Genomic DNA, 27,733 nt, shown 5'->3' on the forward strand with positions numbered 1-27,733 from the left:
TTCTATTAATGTTCACGTTCACACAGTCGGTGATTTTTGCCGGCCGTCTTTCCTGCGACGGCAGTTTTTCTGTATTTCCTTTCTCCTGTGATATGACTTGATCGCTTTAAACTCCGCACACTGAGCTCTGATTGGTCAGCAGGCAGTGCTTTCACTGAGTTGAGCTCTTAGCCTGCAACCTAACCAGGCTAGCCGTTCAGCATCAGTTACCATGGAGATCTAGCCCGCTAAGAAGAGAACCATCGTCGTAGGACCGGAAACCCCGAGTTAACCTGAAGTTAGCCGCTAAGAGAACATCCGGCTTCGTAGTGCAGGCTTTTCTGAAGCTGCTTTCCTCTCCCTGCTATATATAACTGCGGTCAAGCCAGCCTCCACTTGGGAAAACACAGTCAAGCCAGCCCGCACGTGATATTGGGGTGCGCGAATATTAGAAGCATTACGGTAAAATCCCAGCGCTTACTCGGTCAATAACAAAAGCACCTATAAAAACAAACCAAACATATTACATTAAGAAATATGTACTATATAATGTGATCAATAATTATTTAAAACAAACTACGTATAACTACCACGAGTAAATGTAAAATGTAAGGAGTTTCAAAATAAAAGTCCTTTGAAATCTCATATTGAAATCTCATATATGAGCTATCAGCCCTGTGTTTAGATAAGAATAAAACGAAATCTCTCCCTGATCCAAGACTCATCTCACTGCAGGGTGATAGAAGGACACCCCATCTACTCACCCAGAAAAAATCAGGAGAGAGATTTCGTTTTATTCTTATTTATTTATTCTTATCTAAACACAGGGCTGATAGCTCATATATGAGATTTCAATATGAGATTTCAAAGGACTTTTATTTTGAAACTCCTTACATTTTATATTTACTCGTGGTAGTTATACGTAGTTTGTTTTAAATAATTATTGATCACATTATATAGTACATATTTCTTAATTTAATATGTTTGGTTTGTTTTTATAGGTTTGAAGAGCAAGCATGGGAAACAAAAGATAGCATGTACCTGTTTGGGTGCGGACCGAGGTCCGGCGACTCCACCTGCACACCATTCTCAGCTTTTGTTATTGACCGAATAAACGCTGGGATTTTACCGTAATGCTTCTAATATTCGCGCACCCCAATATCACGTGCGGGCTGGCTTGACTGTGTTTTCCCAAGTGGAGGCTGGCTTGACCGCAGTTATATTTTGGAGAAGCCAGATAACGTGGGAAAGGATAAGAGCATTCCTCCCCTTCATACAAAACTAAAACAAGAGGGACAAAGTTCATTCAGAACCGGAGATTATATACATTTATTTATTTATTCATTCTTAATGAAAGTATATGTGTAAGTTCTGTTTGTGAGCTCTGTTGTTAAATACAATTTAAATAATTACAAAAATGACATTATTTATTATATTTCTATTTATTTATTTACAACTCCTGAAATGTAATTGTTTATTTAATGATACCTGGAAAAGTGTGTTTGGGGTGATAACTGGATCAACACACATCACCCTAAAATAAAACTCAAACACCAGTTACATACACACCAGTGTGGAGTTCCTCGACACTGGGGTGTTTCTCCGCAGCTCCAGCGACCACAGCAAGACACTCGCCACCAGGGTTTTCTTTAAGGACACAGATCGCCACGCACTCCTCCACAAAACCAGCTATCACCCCGGGCACACGTACAGAGGCCTGATTAGGTCCCAGCTGATCCGCTTCCACAGGATATGCACCCTCGCGGAGGATGTGGAGGAGGCTACCAGAATCCTCTTTAGTGCGCTGAGACCCAGGGGCTATTCGAGGCGCTTCCTTAGAAGCATTAAGGCGGAGGTCAGCCGCACCTTCATGGAGAAACACAGAGACATCTCCGCCCGGCCGTCCGGCCCTGGTCCCCCTCACCACAACCTACTCAGGGAGCCTGAACAGCCTTTTAGGCAAACTAAAGGCCCATTGTGAGGGGGCCAGGGGCGGCTGTGACGCGCTGCGGCCGTGCCGGCTGATCTCTGCCTACCGACGTAATACAAATCTCCAGGACCTCCTGGTCCACACCAAACTAAATAAAAGCATTAAAACTAGGGAGGCGCCTCGGGTCTCTGAGGTTGGTTTCGTTCGCCTCCCCCACGTTTTCAATCCCTTCTCTCGAGAGGGGAGCAACGTACGGCGGGCCTTGACACCTAACACAAAAAACGCTATTTATGCAATTAGGTGCAAGGCCTGCCAGAGACTCTATGTGGGGGAAACGCGCAACGAGATCAGCCTCAGAACTAAACAACACCAATATCGAATTAGAGACGGGGACCGCACGAGCGTTTTATACAACCATTTTAAACTCCATGGCCTCCAGAGTGTGCAGTCTGTGGGCCTGGAGAGCAGCAGCGGCTGGAGCGCGGGCCAGAGGCGAGCGGCGGAGCGGAGGTGGATCCATCGCCTGGGCACCATTGACCCGGGCGGACTAAATGGAAAATATAATTGATGGGTCCGCCTCCCACCACTCAACATGTTTTAACCTGTGTGATCCCCCCCCCCCCCCCCCCCCCCCCCCCGGGTCTCTCCCCTGCAGGTGGGTGATTTGGGTTCCCTTCTCTGCGGGTGTGTCAGCCTGCTTTAATCCGCCCTCCACGTATTTTAGCACTTATATTTATTTATTTATTAATTATTTATAGATCCTCCTCATCTGGACTTTTTTTATTGGTGTGCTACATTTTTATCGCATGTTTTCAGCACTGTCTTATTTATCTTAATGGTGTTCATATTTATGTTTTTATTACTTCTTACATGTTTTATAATTTTAAATGTATATATGTGTATGTTTTTATCTGAAAATGATCAAAGCCACATGAGGAGGGACGCTTTTATTTTTACGATTTTACTAACCCGGTGTGCCTTCCTTTATTTTATTATTATTAGTTAATTTTAACACTCCCTTTACTTTTTAAATTCATATTACTGGGGAGAATGTTTTAATTATTTATATTTGTATCATTGCACTTGTGTTTTAACTGCACTTACACTTCCATGCACGGCTTTTACTAATAGAACTGGATTCACTTTTAAATTGGCCATTTTAGATCCCCCTCTCATTTAAGGTCTTTTACAGATTCCATTGGGACAAGCTCCACACACGCACACACACGTAGATACATCGATACACGCACGCACGCACGCGCGCGCACACACACACGCACACGCACGCGCGCACACACACACACACACACACACACACACACACACACACACACACACACACACACACACACACACTCCAGATCCTGGGACGGGGAGATCTGCTTTTTGGGCATACTCTGCCGCCGTTCCGTGGTCCGGCTCCGCTCTGCACTTTTTAACCATTCATCTGAGACGGTCTTGTTCTCACGGAGCTTTTATGATGCTTTTAAAAGGGTTTTTATAAGGTTTATGTTTACGGAGGTTTTTAATGTTTTTTAAACACCTATCTACCGAGAGCCAGTGCACCACCAACCTAACCCTACCCCTACCCCTACCCCTCACACCAGAGGTGCACGTTTCAGAGTGGCCTTTTATGGTGGCCAGCCTAAGGCACACCTGTGCAATAACCATGCTGTCTAATCAGCATCTTGATATGCCACACCTGAGAGGTGGGATGGATTATCTCGGCAAAGGAGAAGTGCTCACTATCACACATTCTTTCAGATTTGTGAACAATATTTGAGAGAAATGGTTATTTTGTGTTTAAAGAACATGTTTTAGATCTTTGAGTTCATCTCATGAAACATGGGAGCAAAAACAAAAGTGTTGCGTTTATATTTGTGTTCAGTGTAGTAGATGTATCCTCATTTGACACAAACCTGCTTTAGGGTTATTCAAATATATTGCGCCATCTTGTGGCTGTAGGAAGAAACTACACGCAAACGAATTTATAAAATAAACTTTATTTATAACACGCTGCCGCTCCTTCTTTATTTAAAGTCTCACAGCAGCCCTATCGTCTGGATCATTTCTCACAAATAGTCACAAACATCTGAATATTCTCTACTTAAAATGTGCATCCTGTCAAATATAAATATGGTGGTTTTTAAAAGAAATTCTGATCTAGAAAGAGTAGGCTTGTTTGAGACACATTGCGGCTCGCCTCGAAAGTAGACGAGAGTAGCCGATCGCAGCCGGGGGAGGTGTCAAAAAGCTCGTCTTAAGTCGGACAGCTCGGACTCGGAGTCGGCTTGACTGGCTGGGTTTGCAATGGCGGAAATTGCGTTGGCGTTTTTCGTTGCAGATGAAGTGGATGCAATAGAAATGCTCCTCCCTCTTAATGTTTGCAAACTGATAGGAGGACAGGCTACAAATGATCAGTCCTTCAGATCCGCACACATGAAGCTTCATGAGCATGAACTGAACAGACCTGCTGCTGTGTTCATTCTTTAGCTGCCACTTTAAGCTTTATGATGTGTACAACATGGATGTAATTTGATTTAATCTTGCCATTTTAAATGATGTATTCAATAAATAAGGTTAAACCAAATCATTACATTACAATAGATTTTATTTTAATGATTTGGTTTAACTTAAAGAGAAACTTTATTGTTATTGCACATATTACAGGTACTGAGACAACGAAATGCAGTTTAGCTTCTAACCAGGTGCAACAAGCTGTGAAGTGGAAAGTAATGTACACAATCTACAGAATAAAATATAGAATGAATTGAATGATGAATAAACAGTGGGGTAAACACTAGATATCAGCCTGTGAGCAGTTCTATTTTTGGCGTGTTAAAGGTGGGGTAGGTACATTTGAGAGAAACCGGCTCGAGATCGCTAGAATTTGAAAATACACAACCGGAGATAATCTGCTAGAGGCTGCCACTTCCTTATAGAGCCCGCCTCCTCCAACACACAGGAACGCGCACATGACCAATGAGGGCACGAGATAAATGTGTGCCCAGATGGAAGGCTGACAGGCAGGCAGGCCATCCAGTTACTTTAGCCGGGCTCATTACGCAGACGTGCGCGCCTCTGCTACCTCGTAGTAACACCATGGCGACCGGCGTCACACCTGCGGCTGTACCGCTTGTAATTCGGTTCAACTACAAACACTTCGAACAAAACGCCGGCGACACCAACAAAAGGAGCGCACTGCAAAGTCTGCAATATCAAAATCAAGGATGCTGGCGCAACAACGTCGAATTTCATCAGGCACTTGAAAACTCACCCGGAGAGGTCAGTCACATTAACGCATGGACGGTTAGCAAACATGTTTAGCTCAGCATCAGCTGTGTGATGCTAACTTAGCTTGCTGCTAGCTTTGTAACTGAATATTTGAAAAGATTAGTGAATTGCTTGTCACACTTGTTTGAGTTGAGTGGCGTTGACATCCAACTCTTGACATGACATAAAAAAGGTCGGTAACGTTAATCATTACCCGCTGCCACCATCTACTGGCTAACGTTAACCGTAGAAACATACACAGTTACATACATAAATACATCTGTGGGTCTATAGGCAGGTTACAGGTTTATTGTTGACCACGTAACGTTGATGTTACAGGTTTATCAGGTTACCATGACACTGGCTTTGAGTGAGAGGATAGAGGAATATGTTTATTTATAGTAGACTTAAAAGATGTCATTAGAGACCCAGTGTAATTAAACAATACGGTTGATACAAAGACGTATTTGACGTATTTCTGATTCTGAAGTGTTTTGCTTATAAGTTGTTTGCATTTAGCTAAAGTGTGATGTCTTCCTCACATTGCAATAGCCTGTTTAAAGTGATCATATAACAAACAACTAGTCAGTACTGATGCTGTATGCTAATAGATATAGGAGTGATAATAACACAGTACATGCTTTGAATGTCTTATAGCTGTGCAGTATTCTGAACAGACTGGATAGCAGCAGACAATAGAAGGCTGATTACAACCAGAAGAGACATGAGACTTTTATTCTTTAGAGACTTGACTTGGACTCGTGACCAAAGACTTGAGACTTGATCAAGTCTCACCCCACAAAGACTTGAGACTTGACTTGGACTCGTGACCAAAGACTTGAGACTTGACTTGGACTCGTGACCAAAGACTTGAGACTTGACTTGCACTCGTGACCAAAGACTTGAGACTTGACTTGGACTCGTGACCAAAGACTTGAGACTTGACTTGGACTCGTGACCAAAGACTTGAGACTTGACTTGGACTCGTGACCAAAGACTTGAGACTTGACTTGGACTCGTGACCAAAGACTTGAGACTGATCAAGTCTCACCCCACAAAGACTGAGACTTGACTGGACTTGTGACCAAGACTTGAGACTTGATCAAGTCTCACCCCACAAAGACTTGAGACTGACTTGGACTCGTGACCAAGACTAAGACTTGACTTGACTCGTGACCAAAGGACTTGAGACTTGACTTGCACTCGTGACCAAAGACTTGAGACTTGGACTTGGACTCGTGACCAAAGACTTGAGACTTGACTTGGACTCGTGACCAAGACTTGAGACTTGACTTGGACTCGTGACCAAAGACTTGAGACTTGACTTGGACTCGTGACCAAAGACTTGAGACTTGATCAAGTCTCACCCCACAAAGACTTGAGACTTGACTTGGACTTGTGACCAAAGACTTGAGACTTGATCAAGTCTCACCCCACAAAGACTTGAGACTTGACTTGGACTCGTGACCAAAGACTTGAGACTTGACTTGGACTTGCAAAAAAAGACTTGTGAACATCTCTGTCATTCTCCATACAATACATCGAAAAACGGCAACGCAATTTCCGCCATTGCAAACCCAGCCAGTCAAGCCGACTCCGAGTCCGAGCTGTCCGACTTAAGACGAGCTTTTTGACACCTCCCCCGGCTGCGATCGGCTACTCTCGTCTACTTTCGAGGCGAGCCGCAATGTGTCTCAAACAAGCCCAATGACTCGCCAGCAACAGGCGGCCACTTCCACCAGTCTGCTGACGTCATGTGCGCGTTCATGTGTGTTGGAGGAGGTGCTCTGAAGTCTGAAGGAAGGGGCGGATTCTTTTCGGCTGTGTACTTTCAAATGTTAGTGCACTCGAGCCGGTTTCTGAAATGTACCTACCCCACCTTTAAGTCAAATCTACTTTACAATAGTACGTAAAATGTACTTACAAAAACAGTAAAGTGTGACAGTAAAGTTTACTTAAGTGCCTTTAGTAACAAACACTTCTTAAATGTAAGTCGAAGCTACTTGAAATATACGTTGTTAAATTGACGATGAGGACACAGTGGACTCAATGATACTCACTGAGTCTACAGCAATGGGAAGAGAGTGGAGCACCAAAGGGTTATTAGAGATCAGGGAATAACAACTTCAGGTCCGAATGGCTTTATTCAAATATCACAACAACACAGGATTAATATCTAGAATAAAGGTTTGTTTGTTTTCTCCTCAGAGTAATCATCTTTCAGGCATGACGTTACACACTCTGGACAGTAGGTGGCGGCATTCACCTTAAGCTGTTTCCTAATGATAACTTCAGAAATGTCTTACAATCACTGACCATCGAAACATGGATATGGACACTTCATCTGTAATTTCTCTGAGAGTTAAAGGTTAAAAAAGAAAGCAATTGGCAAGTAATTTTGTTTATGCAAATTAAATGGTAAAAAACGTACAAATAAAGCGTGGGACCTGGGTTTCTTGGATCCAGAAGAAGTTCCTGGCGTTTACCCAATCCCACTATTCTATAACTATAATACAGTAAACCAGGGGTGTCAAACTCAAGGCCCGGGGGCCAAATCCGGCCCGCGACTTCATTTTATGTGGCCCCGCAAGAGCTTGCAAAAAATATGATATGTTTATTATACGGTTACATGCTACTTTACAGAAGCACGTTGCCCATAAACTACATGTCCCACAATGCATCTCAGAATTTGACTTTTCTTTTTTTATTTTGACTTTTCTTTTTAAATCTTTTTGTGACATTCTCACTGAAGAGACTTGCAATTATTTGCCCTAGACTTCTGCTTTCAGACGTAGTTATTATGAAGTTTTTACCCTATCCGAAAATAATCCAATGCAGAGACAATAAAGTAATATAATACATTATTTTATATATATTAAGTATTTATATATGTATTTTTATATAGTCTTAACGTTACAACCGGCCCTTTGAGTGCAACCATAATGTGAATGTGGCCCTCATTGAAATTGAGTTTGACACCCCTGCAATAAACGATCAAAACACACAAGAGCGAATAAAAAAATAAATGTTTTGCAACTCAAGTTCTCCACAGAACAACAAGCTGAAAGTAATAAAGCCGTTTTCCTGAACCACACGTCAGGAGAAGATATACTATGAAAGGCCTCCAGTTAAAGGTCAGAGGTCAAGAGAGGAGCTTTCTCTAGTAGCTCTGCATGGCCATGGACGACTCTCCGCCGTCGTGCTTTCTGATCTGATGGATCATCAGGACGCTCATCAGCAGGGCCAGCAGCTGGGAAAAAGACAGGAAGACGGTTAAAAGAAACCGACCAATCAGAAGACACTATTGCGGAAGAGAAAAATAAAAAGGTAAGCAAATTTAAAATCCACTTATTTTTACCCCATGAAGCGTTTTACCTCGTAACTAACTTGCTCGAAACAACAAATTCTACATTTACTTCGGGTATGTTGAGGTCCAAAAGCAACGTCAACTTTGCCGTTAAATCAAAAACAGTGCAAAATAAGACCCAATTTTAATATATATTTTTTTTACAAGTATTCGAGTAAGAAGTCTTGTGTTGAACCCAAACCAATAATCTGTGTATTCAAGGTTTGGTTGTTCTTTCTAATCTCGTTCAATCAATAAACAATCGTTATGGTCTAACATTAGAGTATCGGCCATTGATGGACAGGCACCAGAGAAGTTAGCCAAGATTCTCCTCAAAACACAACGACTTCTTAAGACCTCAAAATGTTACGTTTAGAACTTCGACCGAAGACTAGGAGAGAAATAACGTTGTGCTGGGGAAAATACACGTTGTCTTCTTCGACTATGGGTTTTCGGATGGGCAGTGATGGGTTAGGGTTGTTGATACCAACGTATGCGTGCTCTCGATGGTATCAACAACATGAAAGACGCCCTGCCTTCTCAGCTGCAAGGCCACACCCATCACTGCCCATCCGAAAACCCATAGTCGAAGAAGACAACGTGTATTTTCCCCAGCACAACGTTATTAACCAGAGACGTCCCGACGCCTGATCACGCCAAACCGATTTACGACTCTGTTCGGTACCTCCTGACTTTAGACGATATAAGCTTGATGTGACTTCCTGCTCCTTTGAGCAGCATACCTCATGTGTGTAAGTTGAACCATATCCTTTGTATGTGACTTAACTCGGCTCCTTCTTGCAAGAATAAATTAGTACCTGACTATTGATTCTCAACCCGGTGTCCAGTGATATTTTCCTTACACTTTGCTAGTGCATTTTTTAGCTCCAATGAATTAGTAGATCTTAAATGAAACGGAACAGCAAAGCAATGTGTCGAAGTCAACCCGAGCTGAAGCGAAGTTCATCTTTTCATACTTCAGGGTTGGGGGCGCTGCCGAATGGTGCCGAACCCATCAACACGGACAGAAAGAAGAATAAATAAGAAACTTACTGCGAGGATTGCAAACGTGAAGCAGATGCCCATAACGATCTTGAAGATGAAGTTGGCAATCACAAAGAGAGCACTGCTGCAGCTCTGCAGGAGAAGAAGATGGAGAAAGGGTCGTTATCTGGAAACGGCACAGGAAGGAGAACTGGATGGTGTCTTGGTTAATTGATTGAATACCGTCGCGTAGATCTGGTCTGGGCCAAAGAGTCCCTGCAAGAAAAACAAAGGTACAGAAAGTCATAAACAAGTGTTCAAAAACAGCTATACATGTATTTAAACAGAAGTGAACCACACATTCACGTTCAACGTTGCGTGGAAGTCGGAAACAGTACCGAAGAGCGGGGTGGTGGTTCAGAGGGTGTGTGCCAATTACAGAGGCATCACACTACTCAGCCTCCCCGGGAAAGTTTACTCCAAGCTACTCGAAAGGAGGGTCAGGCCGATTGTCGAACCTCAGATTGAGGAGGAACAATGCGGATTCCGTCCTGGTCGTGGAACGACGGATCAGCTTTTTACTCTCGCAAGGATCCTGGAGGGGGCCTGGGAGTACGCTTATCCGGTCTACATGTGTTTTGTAGACTTGGAGAAGGCGTATGACCGAGTTCCCAGGGAGTTACTGTGGGAGGTGCTGCGGGAGTATGGGGTGAGGGGGTCTCTACTCAGGGCCATCCAATCTCTGTGCTCCCAAAGCGAGAGCTGTGTCCGGGTCCTCGGCAGGAAGTCGGACCCATTTCCGGTGAGGGTTGGCCTCCGCCAGGGCTGCGCTTTGTCACCAATCCTGTTTGTAATATACATGGATCGGATTTCGAGGCGTAGTCGTGGGGGGGGGGGGGTCTGCAGTTCGGTGGACTAAGGATTGCACCACTGCTTTTTGCAGATGATGTGGTTCTGATGGCTTCATCGGTCTGCGACCTTCAGCACTCACTGGATCGGTTCGCAACCGAGTTCGGTCATCAGGGAGGGACTCGGAGTTGAGCCGCTCGGAGTTGAGCCGCTAGGAGTTGAGCCGCTAGGAGTTGAGCCGCTAGGAGTTGAGCCGCTCGGAGTTGAGCCGCTAGGAGTTGAGCCGCTCGGAGTTGAGCCGCTCCTCCTTCGCGTCGAAAGGAGCCAGTTGAGGTGGTTCGGGCACCTAGTTAGGATGCCACCTGGGCGCCTCCCTAGGGAGGTGTTACAGGCACGTCCAGCTGGGAGGAGACCGAGGGGTAGACCTAGGACCAGGTGGAGGGATTATATCTCTTCGCTGGCCTGGGAGCGCCTTGGGATCCCCCAGTCAGAGCTGGTTGATGTCGCCAGGGAAAAGAAAGTTTGGGGCTCTCTGCTGGAACTGCTACCCCCGCGACCCGACCACGGATAAGCGGGAGAAGATGGATGGATGGATGAACCACACATCGCAAAGAGGAGGTCATTTAAGGCATCCCAATCCCTTAATAAACCGTTACTGTATTAACTAAACCTGTACATACATGAACACCCTGGGTAAGGCAACAGTTCATCTTTAAGAGTATGTTCTGATCCTGTGATGATAACTCCTTCTTGCTTTACTCAGACGACTTTCACTTTCTAAGCAATACTGAGAATTGTAGTTCGTGGTTTTACCCTCGTAAAAATCACTGTTTAGAGTTTTGAAGACACTCAAACACAAAACTGCCATAGTGTTTTAGGGATATAGGATTCAGTATCTTAATCTGTTCATTGTGTGGACGGAAGAAGCTCGAAAGGCAACTCAGAGACCATCCATGCCATCATTACCTAAAATCATACACAGCTTCCAGATGATTTGGTCCGTGCAGTGAGGAAAAAGTGGCTTTCATTTTTACACAAGAAGTCATCTTTACTTTGAAATGGGGCTCACTGATTACTTATACATTTCTAAACCTGGTCTTTCATTTTCATTTAACAAAACCTACCACATTGGCTTTACATCTAGATGAAAAGAGGGATCTTTTATCTTGCATCTTGCACTCACAGGACTGAGGGATGTTCATTCCCCAGTCGCTGGAGCTGACCACACCACAGCATTGGAGCTGAAAACATGCGAGACAAAGGGTTACACAAGGTGGGCATTTAGCCTGAGAACTATCCATTTCCAAAGCTTCTAATGGGTTGAGATAAGAAGTACTTTACTGATCCTAATTTGGGATTTGTTTGCATTGCAGCAGCATAAAAAGACAAGGCAGTGTACATTAGAGGAATTAAAAGACTAAAACAATCCAAAATGTAAACATCTCAAATAGAAATTGAACAGCATTAAAAAGTAGAAAATATACATGTTGAAATACATTGCCCCCCCTAGTGGCTGAAATATGTTACAGCATTACTACGTCTAAAACAATACAAATATTTCGCATATCAATATTTTAATAGATGTAATAAAATGATTGTTACAATACAAATCTGAATAATATCATGTTTTGTTTGAAATAATTTCATTTTTGTCGCATGTTGTGTCGTGTGTGTGTGACGTGTGAGGTTAAGGACACAAGTTCCCTCGCTTTGTTTTGCACACAAGTGATGCAGCTATTGTATTACAAGAATTAGCAGTAATGGATATTCCAGCCGCTCAAAATTCACCCTCTCCTTCTTGGAGCAGAGATGGACCTTGTTAAAGCCTCTGCTGTCGCACCTGTTGCACTTCCATCTTCGAAGGAAACAGCTATCCAAATGTATACAAGAGGCTCCAGTTGGCACAGACTCTGCCTATCGGATCTGCCACCTCTGAGAGAAGTTCTTCTGCAATGAGGAGAATTCGGAACTGGCTCGGCTGCGGTCACCGAATGGAAGGAACAAGATTTTCCTCATTTGCGGTTCTTCACATTGAGGACGACATAACCGCACAGCTGTCACCTGAGGGGATAGTGGACATATATGCGGAACGTACAAAAAGGCGTCCACTTCTGCACTAAGGTAGGACACTGGTTAATAATATTGTAGCGTATTCAAGTAACCAAGGGATATAGTTATCAAATAAGTACAAGATGTGCACAGTTATGATACGTTTTACAGTTAAGTAATGCACTGTTGTTTGGGGGAGAGACCGCCCCTTCCATGAGTGTGTGTGTACAGCGGGCATGAGGCGTGCATGACGGGACAAGTTGTGTTCGTATGTGGAAAAGTCATACTCAGTGCGGTGAATGCTGGCTTTATTGCTACTGTATCCGTAGCGAGTGTGTAAGGAATGGAATATTAAATATGAAATCGAACATAAATGTAAAATGTGAGTTTTTAGAACATTTTAATGTAACTGTAATGTAATCATTAATGTACAACCCTTATATAAAATAAATAAAAACGGTTTACTTCCTCTTACGTACATTGGAAAGCATTCATCCTAGAAGAACCATGTTTGGGTTAGTTAGCTAGACTACATTTGAAAGAGTTTAAAAGTGCATTTACTCTGGTTATTGGTAGCTCTATTATGAGACACGTGAATCTAGAGACCGAAGCCTCCACAGTCACATGCATTCCGGGGGCCAGAGCGGGCGACGTTGAGGCGCATCTTAAACTGCTGGCTAAAGATAAACGTAAATACAGTAGGATTGTTATTCACGTCGGTGGTAATGATGTTCGTTTACGCCAATCAGAATGCACCAAACTTAATGTGGAGTCGGTGTGTAGTTATGCTAAAACAATGTCGGACACCGTAATCTTCTCTGGTCCCCTCCCCAATCTGATCAATGATGACATGTATAGCCGCATGTCATCATTTCAGCGCTGGTTGTCTTGGTGGTGCCCAGCAAACAATGTGGGCTTCGTAAATAATTGGACAGCCTTCTGGGGAAAACCTGGTCTGATTAAGAGAGACGGCATTCACCCTACTTTGAAAGGTGCAGATCTCATTTCGGCAAACATTTCAGGGCTTTGTGGACGTAATCCATGACAAACTGGAGTTGAGACCAGGAGGCAGAGTCGCAGTCTTACACGCTTCTCTGCGCTCTCTCCTAGGCAGTCACCCATAGGAATCCCGAACCCAATAAAATACCCAATATTAGCGGTGTGTGTGTCTGCCCAAGGACAATTTAAGGTAAAACCTAATAGAGGTGTCATACAAAATAACCTAATAAAAGTAAATGTAACAACTACTACAGTGCAACAAAACAGGAAGATTAAATGTGGTCTCTTAAACATAAGATCTCTAGCATCTAAAGCAATATTGGTAAATGATTTAATATCAGATTATAATATTGATATATGCTGTCTCACTGAAACTTGGTTGAGACATGAAGAATATGTCAGCATAAATGAGGCCACTCCACCCAGCCACGTCAACACTCATATTGCTCGAGGCACGGGCCGAGGAGGTGGAGTTGCAGCAATCTTTGACTCAAGTTTACTTATCAATACTAAACCAAAATGTAATTATACCTCTTTTGAAAGCCTCGTTTTTAGTCTTACGCATCCGACCTGGAGAACTTTGCAGCCAATCTTATTTGTTACAGTGTACCGTGCACCAGGTCCTTATTCAGAATTCTTATCAGAATTCTCTGAGTTTTTATCAACTTTGGTTCTTAAAACAGACAAAGTAATTATCGTAGGTGACTTTAATATTCATGTTGACGATGATAAAAATAGCCTTACTGTTGCATTTAACTCTATATTAGATTCTGTTGGTTTCTGTCAGTGTAAATAAACCAACCCACTGCTATAATCACACTCTCGACCTTGTTCTGACTTATGGTATTGAAATTGAGCAACTATTAATCGAACTTTTGAAGTACTGTTAGTGCTATAGCCACATTTAAGGAAGAGATTCAACCAATACTTAACTCGATAGCATGTCTGCATGTAGGGGAGGAAACTTATACAAAATGTACACCACCCCAAATTGATCATGTTGTTGATAGTGCTATAGATGCGCTGCGAATAAAATTAGACTCTGTTGCTCCTTTGAAAAAGAAGAAAATAAAACAACATAGATTAGCTCCATGCCGAAACCCGCAAAATAAAGCAAAAGTCTAGACAACTTGAAAGGATATGGCGTTCCACTAAACTTGAAGAATCTCGTTTAATTTGGCATATTACTCTCAATGAATATAAGAAAGCACTGCGTAAAGCGAGAGCAGCCTACTACTCTTCATTAATAGATGAGAATAAGAATAATGCAAGATTTCTTTTCAGCACTGTAGCCAGGCTGACAGAGAGCCACAGCTCGATTGAGCCTTCTATTCCCTTAGCACTCAGTAGTAATGATTTTATGTGCTTTTTTAACGATAAAATTGTTACTCTTAGAAACAAAATTAATGACCTCTTGCCTTCGACCAGTATAGTGTTATCAACAGCTCCCGGAATCGTAAGTTCTGGTATTACACTAGATAGTAAACTAGAATGCTTTTCAGCCATTAACCTTGAACAATTACATTCAATGATTCTCTCTTCTAAACCATCAACGTGCATGTTAGACCCAATTCCAACTAAGCTGTTGAAGGAAGTTTTTCCATTAATTAGCACTTCTTTATTAAATATTATGAATATGTCTTTATTATCAGGCTATGTTCCACAATCATTCAAAGTAGCAGTGATAAAACCGCTTCTTAAAAAGCACAACCTCGATCCAGAGGTTTTAGCCAACTATAGACCTATTTCTAATCTTCCGTTCCTCTCAAAGATTCTTGAGAAAGCGGTCGCAAAACAGTTGTGTGATTACTTAAAAAACAATGATTTATTTGAAGATTTTCAGTCTGGCTTTAGAACACATCATAGCACAGAGACAGCTCTGGTTAAAGTCACAAATGATATTCTAATAGCCTCAGACAAGGGACTTGTCTCTATTCTTGTTTTGCTCGATCTCAGTGCTGCATTTGATACTATCGACCATGATATCCTATTGCAAAGACTAGAGCACTTATTTGGCATACAGGGAACTGCTTTAGGCTGGTTTAGGTCCTATCTATCTGAACGCTCTCAGTTTGTACGTGTTAACGATGAATCTTCCACGCAAACAAAAGTTAGCCATGGAGTGCCACAGGGCTCAGTGCTCGGACCTATTTTGTTCACATTATATATGCTTCCGTTAGGCAATATTATAAGGAATCATTCTGTAAACTTTCATTGTTATGCGGATGATACTCAACTATATTTATCAATCAAGCCTGATGAAATTAATCATCTAAATAAAATTCAAGACTGCCTTAAGGACTTAAAAACGTGGATGACCTTAAACTTTTTGATGTTAAACACGACCAAAACTGAAGTTATTGTACTTGGCCCGAAGAATCTACGAAACAAATTATCTAAAGACATACTAACTATGGATGGCATGAATTTGGCCTCCAGTGAGACTGTAAGGAATCTTGGTGTTATATTTGATCAGGATTTATCCTTTAACGCCCACATAAAATCAATTTCAAGGACCGCCTACTTCCATCTACGTAACATTGCAAAAATCAGGCATATCTTGCCTCAAAACGATGCAGAGAAACTAGTCCATGCATTTGTTACTTCTAGGCTGGATTATTGTAACTCTTTATTATCAGGGAGTACCAAGAAGTCAATCAAGTCGCTTCAGCTGATTCAAAATGCTGCGGCTCGTGTACTAACCAGAGTTAGGAAAAGGGACCACATGACTCCTGTTCTGGCTGCCTTACACTGGCTCCCTATAGAACACAGGATAGAATTTAAAATTCTTCTTCTCGCTTACAAAGCCCTTAATGGGCAGGCGCCATCTTACCTTAAAGAACTCATTATACCCTACTGTCCTACTAGGGCATTGCGTTCCAAGAATGCAGGGTTGTTGGTTGTTCCTAGAATCTTTAAAAGTACAATGGGAGCCAGAGCCTTTTCTTATCAAGCTCCACATTTGTGGAATCAGCTTCCAGTTTGTGTTCGGGCGGCAGACACCCTATCCGTTTTTAAGAGTGCGCTTAAGACCTTCCTTTTTGATAAAGCTTATAGTTAGGGCTGATTAGATTCAGCCCCTAGTTTTGCTGATATAGGCTCAGTTTGTCGGGGGACATCTTACTTCTTCCTTCTCTCTGTCTATACCCGTGTACACTCATGTTCCAATTAACCCAGCTTCCCCAAATGTCTTTCTTTTTGGTGTCTATATACGCCGGGATCCGGAGTCATGGATGATCCTGCGGTCCTGTGTCCTGGATCGCGAGCGCTGGATCTTGAGTCGTGGCTGTGGTCCTGGATCATCGGTCCTGGATGGATATCCTCGTGGATTCATCTTCCTATTATACACACATGCATTTCCAAACATTTGGACTACCTATGTTGCAAATGTATTATCTTTTCAATTTACACACGGCATCTATTGCACGTCTGTCCGTCCTGGGAGAGGGATCCCTCCTCTGTTGCTCTCCCTGAGGTTTCTCCCATTTTTCCCTTTAAACTGGGTTTTCTTTGGAAGTTTTTCCTTGTACGATGTGAGGGTCTAAGGACAGAGGGTGTCGTATTGTCCTACTGATATTCTGTACACACTGTGAAGACCACTGAGACAAATGTAACATTTGTGATATTGGGCTATATAAATAAACATTGATTGATTGATTGATTTACAGATTGTTCGAATGCCATTAGCATATTTCTCGTTTCTTTCGCTTCCATGATAGGCTTTGCCAGTTCAGCGGAGACGGTGTCAAAAGAATCATTCATCTATAAAAAAAAGAAACAACAACATTAGCATCAAGACAAGAGAGAAGGTTTTAAGAATGTTAAGAAAGTAAATAAACTTAAAACTTAAACTAGCATCAAGTTCGGGAAACACCATTTAAAGAAAAGTGTAGTTTTGTAACATCTTCTAGCAGAAAAGCTTAAATATACAATTCTTAATGATGTTTTCATTGGTTTTATAATCACTTAAAACTTAAAGGTAACTAGACGGAGTGTTAGCATCAAGGTAGCTAGAGATAGCGTTAGCATAAAGGTAACTAGACAGAGTGTTAGCATCACGGTAGCTAGAGATAGCGTTAGCATAAAGGTAACTAGACGGAGTGTTAGCATCACGGTAGCTAGACTGAGTGTTAGCATCAAGGTATCTAGACAGACTGTTAGCATAAAGGTAGAATGAGAGAATGTTAGCATCATCATCGATAGAGATGTTAGCATTAGGGTAAATAGAGAGACTGTAGCAACAAGGTCGATAGAGAGAATGTTAGCATGAAGGTAGCTGGACAGAGTGTTGGCATAAAGGTAGCGAGACGGATTGTTAGCATCAAGGTAGCTGGACAGAGTGTTAGCATAAAGGTAGCTAGACAGAGTGTTAGCATCAAGGTAGCTGGACAGAGTGTTAGCATAAAGGTAGCTAGACAGAGTGTTAGCATCAAGGTAGCTGGACAGAGTGTTAGCATAAAGGTAGCTAGACGGAGTGTTAGCATCACGGTAGCTAGAGATAGCATTAGCATAAAGGTAACTAGACGGAGTGTTAGCATAAAGGTAGAATGAGAGAATGTTAGCATCATCGATAGAGATGTTAGCATTAGGGTAAATAGAGAGACTGTAGCATCAAGGTAGATAGAGAGAATGTTAGCATAAAGGTAACTAGACGGAGTGTTAGCATCACGGTAGCTAGAGATAGCGTTAGCATAAAGGTAACTAGACGGAGTGTTAGCATCACGGTAGCTAGAGATAGCGTTAGCATAAAGGTAACTAGACAGAGTGTTAGCATAAAGGTAGAATGAGAGAATGTTAGCATCATCATCGATAGAGATGTTAGTATTAGTGTAAATAGAGAGACTGTAGCATCAAGGTAGATAGAGAGAATGTTAGCGTGAAGGTAGCTGAACAGAGTGTTGGCATAAAGGTAGCGAGACGGAGTGTTAGCATCAAGGTAGCTGGACAGAGTGTTAGCATAAAGGTAGCTAGACGGAGTGTTAGCGTCAAGGTAGCTGGACAGAGTGTTAGCATAAAGGTAGCTAGACGGAGTGTTAGCATCAAGGTAGCTGGACAGAGTGTTAGCATAAAGGTAGCTAGACGGAGTGTTAGCATCAAGGTAGCTGGACAGAGTGTTAGCATAAAGGTAGCTAGACGGAGTGTTAACATCAAGGTAGCTGGACAGAGTGTTAGCATAAAGGTAGCTTGACGGGGTGTTAGCGTCAAGGTAGCTGGACAAAGTGTTAGCATCAAGGTAGCTTGACGTGGTGTTATCGTCAAGGTAGCTGGACAGAGTGTTAGCATAAAGGTAGCTAGACGGAGTGTTAGCATCAAGGTAGCTGGACAGAGTGTTAGCATAAAGGTAGCTAGACGGAGTGTTAGCATCAAGGTAGCTGGACAGAGTGTTAGCATCAAGGTAGCTGGACGGAGTGTTAGCATCAAGGTAGCTGGACAGAGTGTTAGCATAAAGGTAGCTAGACGGAGTGTTAGCATCAAGGTAGCTGGACAGAGTGTTAGCATAAAGGTAGCTTGACGGGGTGTTAGCGTCAAGGTAGCTGGACAGAGTGTTAGCATAAAGGTAGCTTGACGGGGTGTTAGCGTCAAGGTAGCTAGACGGAGTGTTAGCATCAAGGTAGCTGGACAGAGTGTTAGCATCAAGGTAGCTGGACGGAGTGTTAGCATCAAGGTAGCTGGACAGAGTGTTAGCATAAAGGTAGCTAGACGGAGTGTTAGCATCAAGGTAGCTGGACAGAGTGTTAGCATAAAGGTAGCTAGACGGAGTGTTAGCATCAAGGTAGCTGGACAGAGTGTTAGCATAAAGGTAGCTTGACGGGGTGTTAGCGTCAAGGTAGCTGGACAAAGTGTTAGCATCAAGGTAGCTTGACGTGGTGTTATCGTCAAGGTAGCTGGATAAAGTGTTAGCATCAAGGTAGAACGAGATGTTAGTGTAACAGAGTTATAAAGGTTGGTGTAAAATCCGGGTTAAATTGGAGAATTACGCCATCTGGTGTTACAAACGCGTGCCTGCATTGCTGTAGCTTTGTTACCGCAATGGATTGTGGGAGGTTCTCATACCGCATGAGGATCTGTTGAGAGTAAAGTGCTATTGTATTATGTCTGTGGACAAAATGTATGTTATTATTTTATTAGGACAATAACGTTCTGTTGTGTTTGTTTAGTGTAATGTTAGTCGTTTAATGCTCACAGCAACATGTTTTTTGTGTGATTTGCTATTTGTGTTATATGATTTCGTTAGCTAATTTGAGCTAATAGGCTAACGTGAGCGTGGTGCTATCTCTCCAACAGAACGCAGCTCACGTGTCCATTGTATGTGTCCATTGCCATGCAGGTATGTGAGTTTTGTACACCAGTTTGTTTATGTCTAATGTTACACATTGTTTATACTACCACTATACGATCATTGTTGTGTTGTTGATTATTGGACACTTATTTTGTTCCAGCTCTGAGTGGTCTGTTGCTGAGGGGACACTACACCGGGGTTACATTAGCATCATCATAAATAGAGATGTTAGCCTCATGATAGAGATGTTAGCATCAAGGAAGAGAGAGATAATGTTAGTATGGAGTCAGATTTGGGTCAATACTCTAGCGCGTAAAACAAGCTACTCACGAGCAGCGGCTATGCGCTCGCTCACGAGAGAGACTGCCCTCTTACTCCCTGTCAGCCTCACTCGCTCGCGGAGTTTGTCTGCGCGCGTGACAAGTTTCTGGCACTTTGGGGGCGGAGCCACTGGACTTTGATTGACAGCTGCCAGGAAGCCCGGAGTTGCCAGGTTTGATAAATGCCTGAACTACCAAGAGCCGAGGAGTGACAGCTGCAAGATCAGTTGGACGAGACTGAATGGTAAAGTTGTCCATAAAAAACTATTATATTCGTAAAGTGTACAGCTAATATTCATATATATATATATATATATATATATATATATATATATATATATATATATATGAATTCATTTCATATACAAAAATGACATTAATTCTAGGAGTGCAATACTTTTACAAACACTATAGTAATAATATGCATTCATTATGACAATATCATATTACTATAGGAGTGTTCTATAGTGTGTTCAAAAAACAGAAACACTATATATTATACTATAGTTATACTATTTAAAATAATATAGGAATACTACAAAGATCTAGATACAGAGTATTACTATTGAAATATTATAGGGCTACTATAGCTAATAAAATGGCACTACAGAATAAACTATAGTAATACAATAGCTGGTGAAAAATACTACAGAACTCTACAAACTTACTAAAGGACACTATACAACTCTTACAGTATACTATAGTATTACTACTATAGTAATACTATAGTATTACTATAGTTCATTTCGTAAGGGAGGTGCGTACAGCAGACAGTATAGCTAGCAGTTTGACAGATACAGCCCACTCAAAAATATATTGTTTTATATAACATTAATTAATATATATATATATATATATATTAGCTGTACACTTTACGAATATAATAGTTTTTTATGGACAACTTTACCATTCAGTCTCGTCCAACTGATCTTGCAGCTCTCACTCCTCGGCTCTTGGTAGTTCAGGCATTTATCAAACCTGGCAACTCCGGGCTTCCTGGCAGCTGTCAATCAAAGTCCAGTGGCTCCGCCCCCAAAGTGCCAGAAACTTTTCACGCACGCGCAGACAGACGAGTCGAGTGAGGCTGACACTCCCCCGCGAGGGAGCAAGAGGGCCGCTCGCGGGGGTTTAATCTGCGCGCAAGGGTAATTTCATGCGCGTATAAAAGCACATGTCCCGCTCGTGAGTAGCTTGTTTTGCGCGCTAGAATATTGACCCAAATCTGACTCAAGGGTATATATGTATATAAAGAGAACGTTAGCATCAAGGGTTTATAGACAGCACGCTAGCATCAAGGTAGATATATAAGCATGAAGTCAGTCAGATATAGAGAGCGTCACATGCAGTAGAAATAGCGTTGGGAAAGAAGGTGTGTAGCACTGTTGGAGGAGCCTGTGACCTCAGATTGTCATCGTCAGCTATGTTCGTATGAACCTTGAAGGGAGCCGGATAAACAGATTACCGTGTTTCTTGAGACAACGACAACAATGCCAAAGATCAGCATGATGATCATTCCCGCCACCATGAAGCCTGCAAACTGTTAATCAAACGATGTCAGAACACTCCTGTTAAATAAGGTGCTTAATCTAAAGAAAGACAAATCAGTGTCATAATAGTAACTTAAGTCGATATAGCGCCTTTCGGGGGACCGAGGGTCGCTCTCCAGGAAAACAGGAGAAACAAAACATCATGAATTCTTCCTCTGCTTCACATCTTGTACGTACTATTCTGAGGACGAGTTCTTTCTCCATGCACGCGGCAACGATTCCCAAGACGGGGAGGATGAGGACACCGAGGGCAAACACCCAACTCCAGGCCAGACTCGGACCCCCCAACGCCGCTACCTGAAAAGCAGGACGACACAAGATCGAGTTTCTTTCATTCTGCAAAGTAAAGCGCAGATGGGCCCATGTTTCAAGTCAATTGAAAGATCTACTTGTCCGATATTGTAAATAACACGTCCCGGACGGTGGGGCGTGTACTTTTTCGCACACTGCATCAGGTATGTTCAAAGCTCCTTCAGACTGGAATCATTCACCACAACATACAGGACGCTTCACTTATTTTAAAAGTCTTCTTTTGCTGTTAGCTGTGCATGCTATTGATCAACTCACAAGCACACAACACTTTGTCTTTATTCTGTTTTAGTTTGTATTGGTAGGAACATGTATTCATGTCCACATTTGTATCCTTAATGTTTGTGTTGTGATCGTAGTAGTCTTGTCTGTTGGCTGTTTTGTGACGTGATTTCGTTTTGCTTTGGTTTTCACCGTCTTGCTGTTTGTAGGTTACCATGTTAGGGTACACGTGATGGTTCATTTCAAGGGGTCTACCCTAAACTAACACATTTCAAATAATAATATGTTGCTTCTGAAGATAAATGATTAATTTATCATCAACATCCGAGAAAATACGCTACCTAGCCGGGCTAGCTTAGATCAGAAACAGCTTGTTCTGAAATCGATGTTCGGAGCTGCGTTTCTGGCAAATTCGAAACGTAGGGATTTATAAAATACTCAACAGACGTTTACTTAATCTCAATTACAAGCAATATAAACAGCGGTTAGTATTTGCCCTTTTCCATTTGTTGGATCACATTAATGAATGAAAGTGCTGCTTATGTTTTTGCCCACTGACCGGCTGGTCTTTTTTTTCATGGGATTTGTTGACAATGAAATTAACCATCAACACATTTTAACTGAGCTAAAAAGGGCCAGTGCTAAAAAACAAGCTAATGCAAACAAAGGTAAACAGCAGTTCCTCTTATGGCCAACGGGACTAGATAATGTATTAGCATTTTCAAAATGCATTTTATAAAAACTGAATTGGAGTTAATTATTTAGTATTATTAAATAAATGACATGCACCTTCAGTTAACATGTTCAATTGTAGAATATTATTTGTGTACGTTTTTTGGTCCAAAACAACAAAAACTAAATAAAGTTTTACACTATCATACATATTTCACTAAAAAAATGTATGTGGTAATTATTCTAGATTTGTTGATCAATTGTTTGGTCTTTAAAATATCAGAAACAATTTTACAATCCCAGTTTCTCAAAGTTTATGTTTTTAAAAGGCTTGTTCTTTAAGTCCAAACCAAAACATATTAAATTTGATAGAATATTAATCAGATTAGCTTCTTCAAGAAAATCTTTGGTAAAGAATCATGGAATTAATACGATATATTTTGGTTCTGTTGCAGCTCGTGGGAGGGGGACGATTCGGATAAGGAAGAAAAACCTGAACAGTTCCAATTCCCATAGATAGCTGCAAGAATAAGTCCGAATTGTATCACTTCCTGTACCCTGGAGTGGAAGTCAATGGTTTTCTGAATGTGTTTTTGGTCCTTAGCCTGAAAGGAGGTGTGTGTTAACACAAGCTGAGGCGTTTTTTATTCTACGTAATAAAATACATCAGGAAATAACCCCCTAGTAAAATTCCATAAACGTCTGTTGGAGATTATTTTCTGCAATAACCCGAAATCCCTTGTTTTTTGGTGGAGGGCACCAGGGAGATGCTGCCTCCAGGGTCCACAACAGAAATAGGACTTCCCTGTACCCCTCGATGGGTTTTTGCTTGGTTCGTCAGCAGGATTACAGAAAAACTAAAGGCACAATTTTCATTAAAAATGGTGGAAGAGTGTAGCCTTGGCCAAGCAAGAACCCATTACATTTTGGATTTGATCCAGCCGACACATTCTCACTCCCAACTCGGCCTATGTTGACGTTATGTCAGGGTCACGGGGGGGCCCTTCAGCGTCGAGTTTCAACTACCAGGGCGTCCCATTGACTTGCATAGAGCTCCCTGAACGTTGGTAATAGACGAGTTGGGATCGCGGAGAAATGCTCTCCGCAGACCCATTCTCACAACCTTTTTCTTACTCAATATCAAGCCACACTTATTGTTTTTACTTCTTTATTTTAATTGAATAATGTCGGACTTTTGTTGCCGTCAGTTATGGGGAGAGTAGGGGCTCAGAAAACTGAAATCTGTATTGTTTCATCGGACCGAGGGTCGGAGCAGCTCATAGTAGTTGCTTTAGAGAATTTTACACCCGGAAGTAAGTATTCTCTCCGCTTTGCTTGACAACCCCTGTGATAGTCCTCAAGCTCTGTGATTGGATGTTTGAGTGGCAGTGCGCCGAGGGTTACGCCGAGCGTCAAACAGCACTTTGAAATGGGATAGAACCACGGCAGACTGTCAAAAACTGGATTTGAACAGGTCCACCCCGTCCCTTCGAAAAACTTTTCAGAGTTTTACGGGGCGTGGTTTGCAATTCGCCCAGCCAATAGAAATTGGTACTTTTTTTGTACTTTTTTGGTACCCCCTCTCTAGCAGGCAAAAGGGGGTAAAAGTGTCAGGACTTGAGTTTTGTGTGTTAAGTTTTGCTGTTCTGTGTTCCCTGTCGCATGTTTCCCTCCTTGTGTCTTGTCTGATCCTTCTTCCTGTGTGTGCCTTCCTGTCGTTAGTGTCCCTGGTGTGTCTGATTGTCTCATTGTGTTCACCTGTTGCCCTTGTGTTTCTCCCTCCTTTACCCAGCTGTTTCTTGTCCCGTGATTACCCCTCTCTGTATTTAGTCTTTCCCTGTGTTCCCCTGTCGCTTCATTGTCTGTCTTTCCCTTCACGTCACGCTCCATGTTTGTCCCTGAAGTTTCGATCCTGGATTCTTTACTCGTGCTCCCCTGTTTTGGTAATGTTAAGTTTGTTTCTTGTTTTCTTTTGTCATCGGCTTTTTTGTAGAATAAAGCTCGCTTTTTGTTATCCCTTAAAACCCGCTTATCCTTTTTAATCCTGCATTTTGGGTCCTACCTTTCCCGAATCGTAACAAAAAGCTCCCGGCACTAAGTACTCCTTTTAGTGTGAACGCGACATAACGGAACGAAACGGGAAAAGTACGGGGAGAAGTACTCCGGTGTGAACCCGCCTATTAAAAATATACTGCTGTTTCCAGTTTAGTTTATGATGGATCTATATTTTTTTATCCACACATATATTGTTTTTATATTTATAACACCAAACCGACAGAACATATGGTCTTAACATGACCCAGTGGCCTCGTTGATAAAAAGTATATTATCAAGCATAATATTAAAATGAACTCTTATTTTGAAAATACAGCTTCCTGTGTTCGAATGAGCTGTATTGTTCCTGACGGACTCCAAAAGTTCGACATTATACAATCAAACAAATAAATAAACACAAGGATAATTGTGTCTTATTGTTGAGTAAATAACAGTGTGTGGTTTAGAAAAGAATACAAAATTAGAAGGAAAAAACAATGAGACAATACAGATTTCAGCTTTCTGAGCCCCTACTCTCCCCATAACTGACGGCAACAAAAGTCAGACATTATACAATTAAAATAAAGAAGTAAAAACAATAAGTGTGGCTTGATATTGAGTTAGAAAAAGGTTGATAAACGCTGTGAGAATGGATCTGCGGAGAGAATGGATCTGCGGAGAGAATTTCTCCGCGATCCCAACTCGTCTATTACCAAGGTAAATGTAAACCATGGTCAAAATGTTGAATTGAAAATATACTAATTTGCGTTTTTTTCTGCATTTCGAAAGCCAAAATGTAAGGCTTGTTGTGTATTCACTATCTGTGATGTTGTTGTTGTTGTTGTTTACCTGGTGGCTGAAGGCGGTGATTTGCACTGCTAGGTAGAACAGCACACAGCCGAGTATCTGAGGATAGAATAAAATATGTTAAAAACGGCAAGTATGGAGGCTGAAGAGTGCCAAACAATATAGATGTTTCGAAAATTGAGGATGAAAGACAACATGTAAACAATTTAGAAATAAATTAAAGCAATTGGAAAATAAATGAACATATATTTAAATGGGATAAAAAACACAAATGGCAAATTGTGTTTCTCCTTTCACGTCTTTTGTAATTTTGTTTTAATTTCTACCTATCGAGGAAGGTTTCTAATTTCTCTAATTTGTCATTTTTATAATACAAATAGCCGATGCATTTACTCTGCTGCAAAAGATATATAAGGAGAGGCAGGAGACGGACATTGTGTTGGTTTGCCCCTCACCTCAGAAACCCACTCTTTATTTCCTTCTTCCTTTATCGCACCAGCGCTCCGAGCAAAACACATAAACCATCCAGTTACTGGAAATGACTGATGTAAAAATCTGATCTAGTTACACGAGTAATAAATACAAAAATAATCCTTCACTACTTTCATTTAAGTTTAACACCTTCATTTTCAATTAAATCAAAGTTTTTTTTTACATTAATATATTTAATTTAAGAGTTTTAAAAACAGGGCCTTCAAGGTATTCAGAGAACACCTGGAACACTCAGATAAAACAAACAAAAAATCGATTTAATTATATAAATAAATAAGAATGGTATCCGTGTTGTTGATCTGTAATATCACAGTGTTACGTTGATTTGTTTGTTGCTACGCATTTCAGTGGTTTGTGTTAGAAAAGAAAGCAACCAATCAGATCGTGTTCTGGGTCTCTGGGTAGAATCTCCTTCAAGGTATTCTGCATCCTTGATCGAAGGCCCTGGCCGGTGCACTGAATGAGAGCGTACGTTTGGACTGACAGTTTGATCAACCAATCAGATATTGACTTGTAGTTCATAACTCAGTAGGCCGACGTGTGAAGGTCATTTAACCATCAACATCATTTAATTTGATTTAATTTAGGTGAAATTATCTAATCATTCAGGCAGAGATGCAATACATGACAGGAGTTGTCACTACAGTATGGGTTCGAAACCCGAGCCCACTGAAGTTTGCAGGCATTGTCTTCCCCTCTATCTCTCTATTTAACACCCTCTCTGGAATAAAGGCACTCTGGCCCAAACAAATATCAATAAATAAATAAAAGAAAAGTAGATTACTTTTTAACATTATACTCAAAGGGCCAGTAAATATCACCCCGGTGCCGGATTTGGCCCGCGGGCCGGCAATTGAATAACCCTGCTCTAGATGAATGCGACAAAGCAATTCATATATATATAATTCTTGTCAGTACCCTTTTCAAGACAACAATTCAGTGAAAAGACAGACATTATAACGGCAGGTGGGGCGGCGGCGGCGGGGGTGTGTGTGTCTACAGAAGGTCCAGTTGTGATAGACACGGTTTGCCACCGCTAAACCAAATAACTTCTAAAAAGATATATATTTGTATTTCTTTCAAGCAAATCTCTAACTTTTCTGGTTTTCTTCATCATAATCAAAATAAATTCCAGATTTCTTGGGTTAAAATTGATTTTCTTGTCCCAACAAGATAAAACCCCATCTTTGTTTAATAACAAGTGAAATAATAACTTCTTGCAGTCTTCATTTTGTCGCATATTTAACTATTTGTATAAATAATTATTTTTAAACACAGAAAATAATTATTAAATATTTAACTTGGGTTTTCGGATTCCAGTCTTTTTTCCCCTTTTTAGCCCAAACACAAAACAACGTTGAGAAAAAGGAGCAATAATAATCATAAAGGTGTGTACTCACTGCAAACACCACATTGAAGAAGATAAAGAGGCATTTGATGCATCCGTTAATTTTCCCCATCTTCAGTTTTGAGAGTTTCTCTGAGATGAAACTGCGTCTGAAACACAGAGGGGGTGTGTGAGAGGGTTTCTGTGTGTGCGCTGGTATGCAGGAGCAGGTGCTGTGATGCTGAGAACTCAGATCTGCACGACACAGAACAGATCTGCACGACATAGAACAGATCTGCACGACACAGAACAGA

At 41.6% G+C, this 27,733-nt stretch overlaps 1 protein-coding gene across 2 annotated transcripts; it reads right to left on the reverse strand.

The window, feature by feature from the left end:
* Positions 1 to 7,307: 7,307 nt before the first annotated feature.
* On the reverse strand, positions 7,308 to 27,652 carry LOC117443130 (tetraspanin-8-like). 2 transcript variants are annotated; one of them, XM_034079075.2, is made up of 9 exons: positions 27,493 to 27,647; positions 25,643 to 25,699; positions 21,734 to 21,853; positions 21,472 to 21,546; positions 17,076 to 17,171; positions 11,486 to 11,602; positions 9,756 to 9,788; positions 9,582 to 9,665; positions 7,308 to 8,432 (listed from the first exon to the last, which is right to left on the reverse strand). In XM_034079075.2, exons 1-9 carry the CDS (start codon positions 27,550 to 27,552, stop codon positions 8,343 to 8,345), a joined length of 732 nt encoding a protein of 243 aa, XP_033934966.1. In that variant the 5' UTR covers positions 27,553 to 27,647; the 3' UTR covers positions 7,308 to 8,342. The 2 variants fall into 2 exon arrangements, with proteins under 2 accessions (XP_033934966.1, XP_033934967.1); XM_034079076.2 differs by lacking the exons at positions 17,076 to 17,171; positions 21,472 to 21,546 and having other exon boundaries at positions 27,493 to 27,652.
* Positions 27,653 to 27,733: the final 81 nt, after the last annotated feature.

Source organism: Pseudochaenichthys georgianus, unplaced genomic scaffold (assembly GCF_902827115.2).
Source record: "Pseudochaenichthys georgianus unplaced genomic scaffold, fPseGeo1.2 scaffold_544_arrow_ctg1, whole genome shotgun sequence".
In the NCBI taxonomy this organism is placed as follows: domain Eukaryota; kingdom Metazoa; phylum Chordata; class Actinopteri; order Perciformes; family Channichthyidae; genus Pseudochaenichthys; species Pseudochaenichthys georgianus.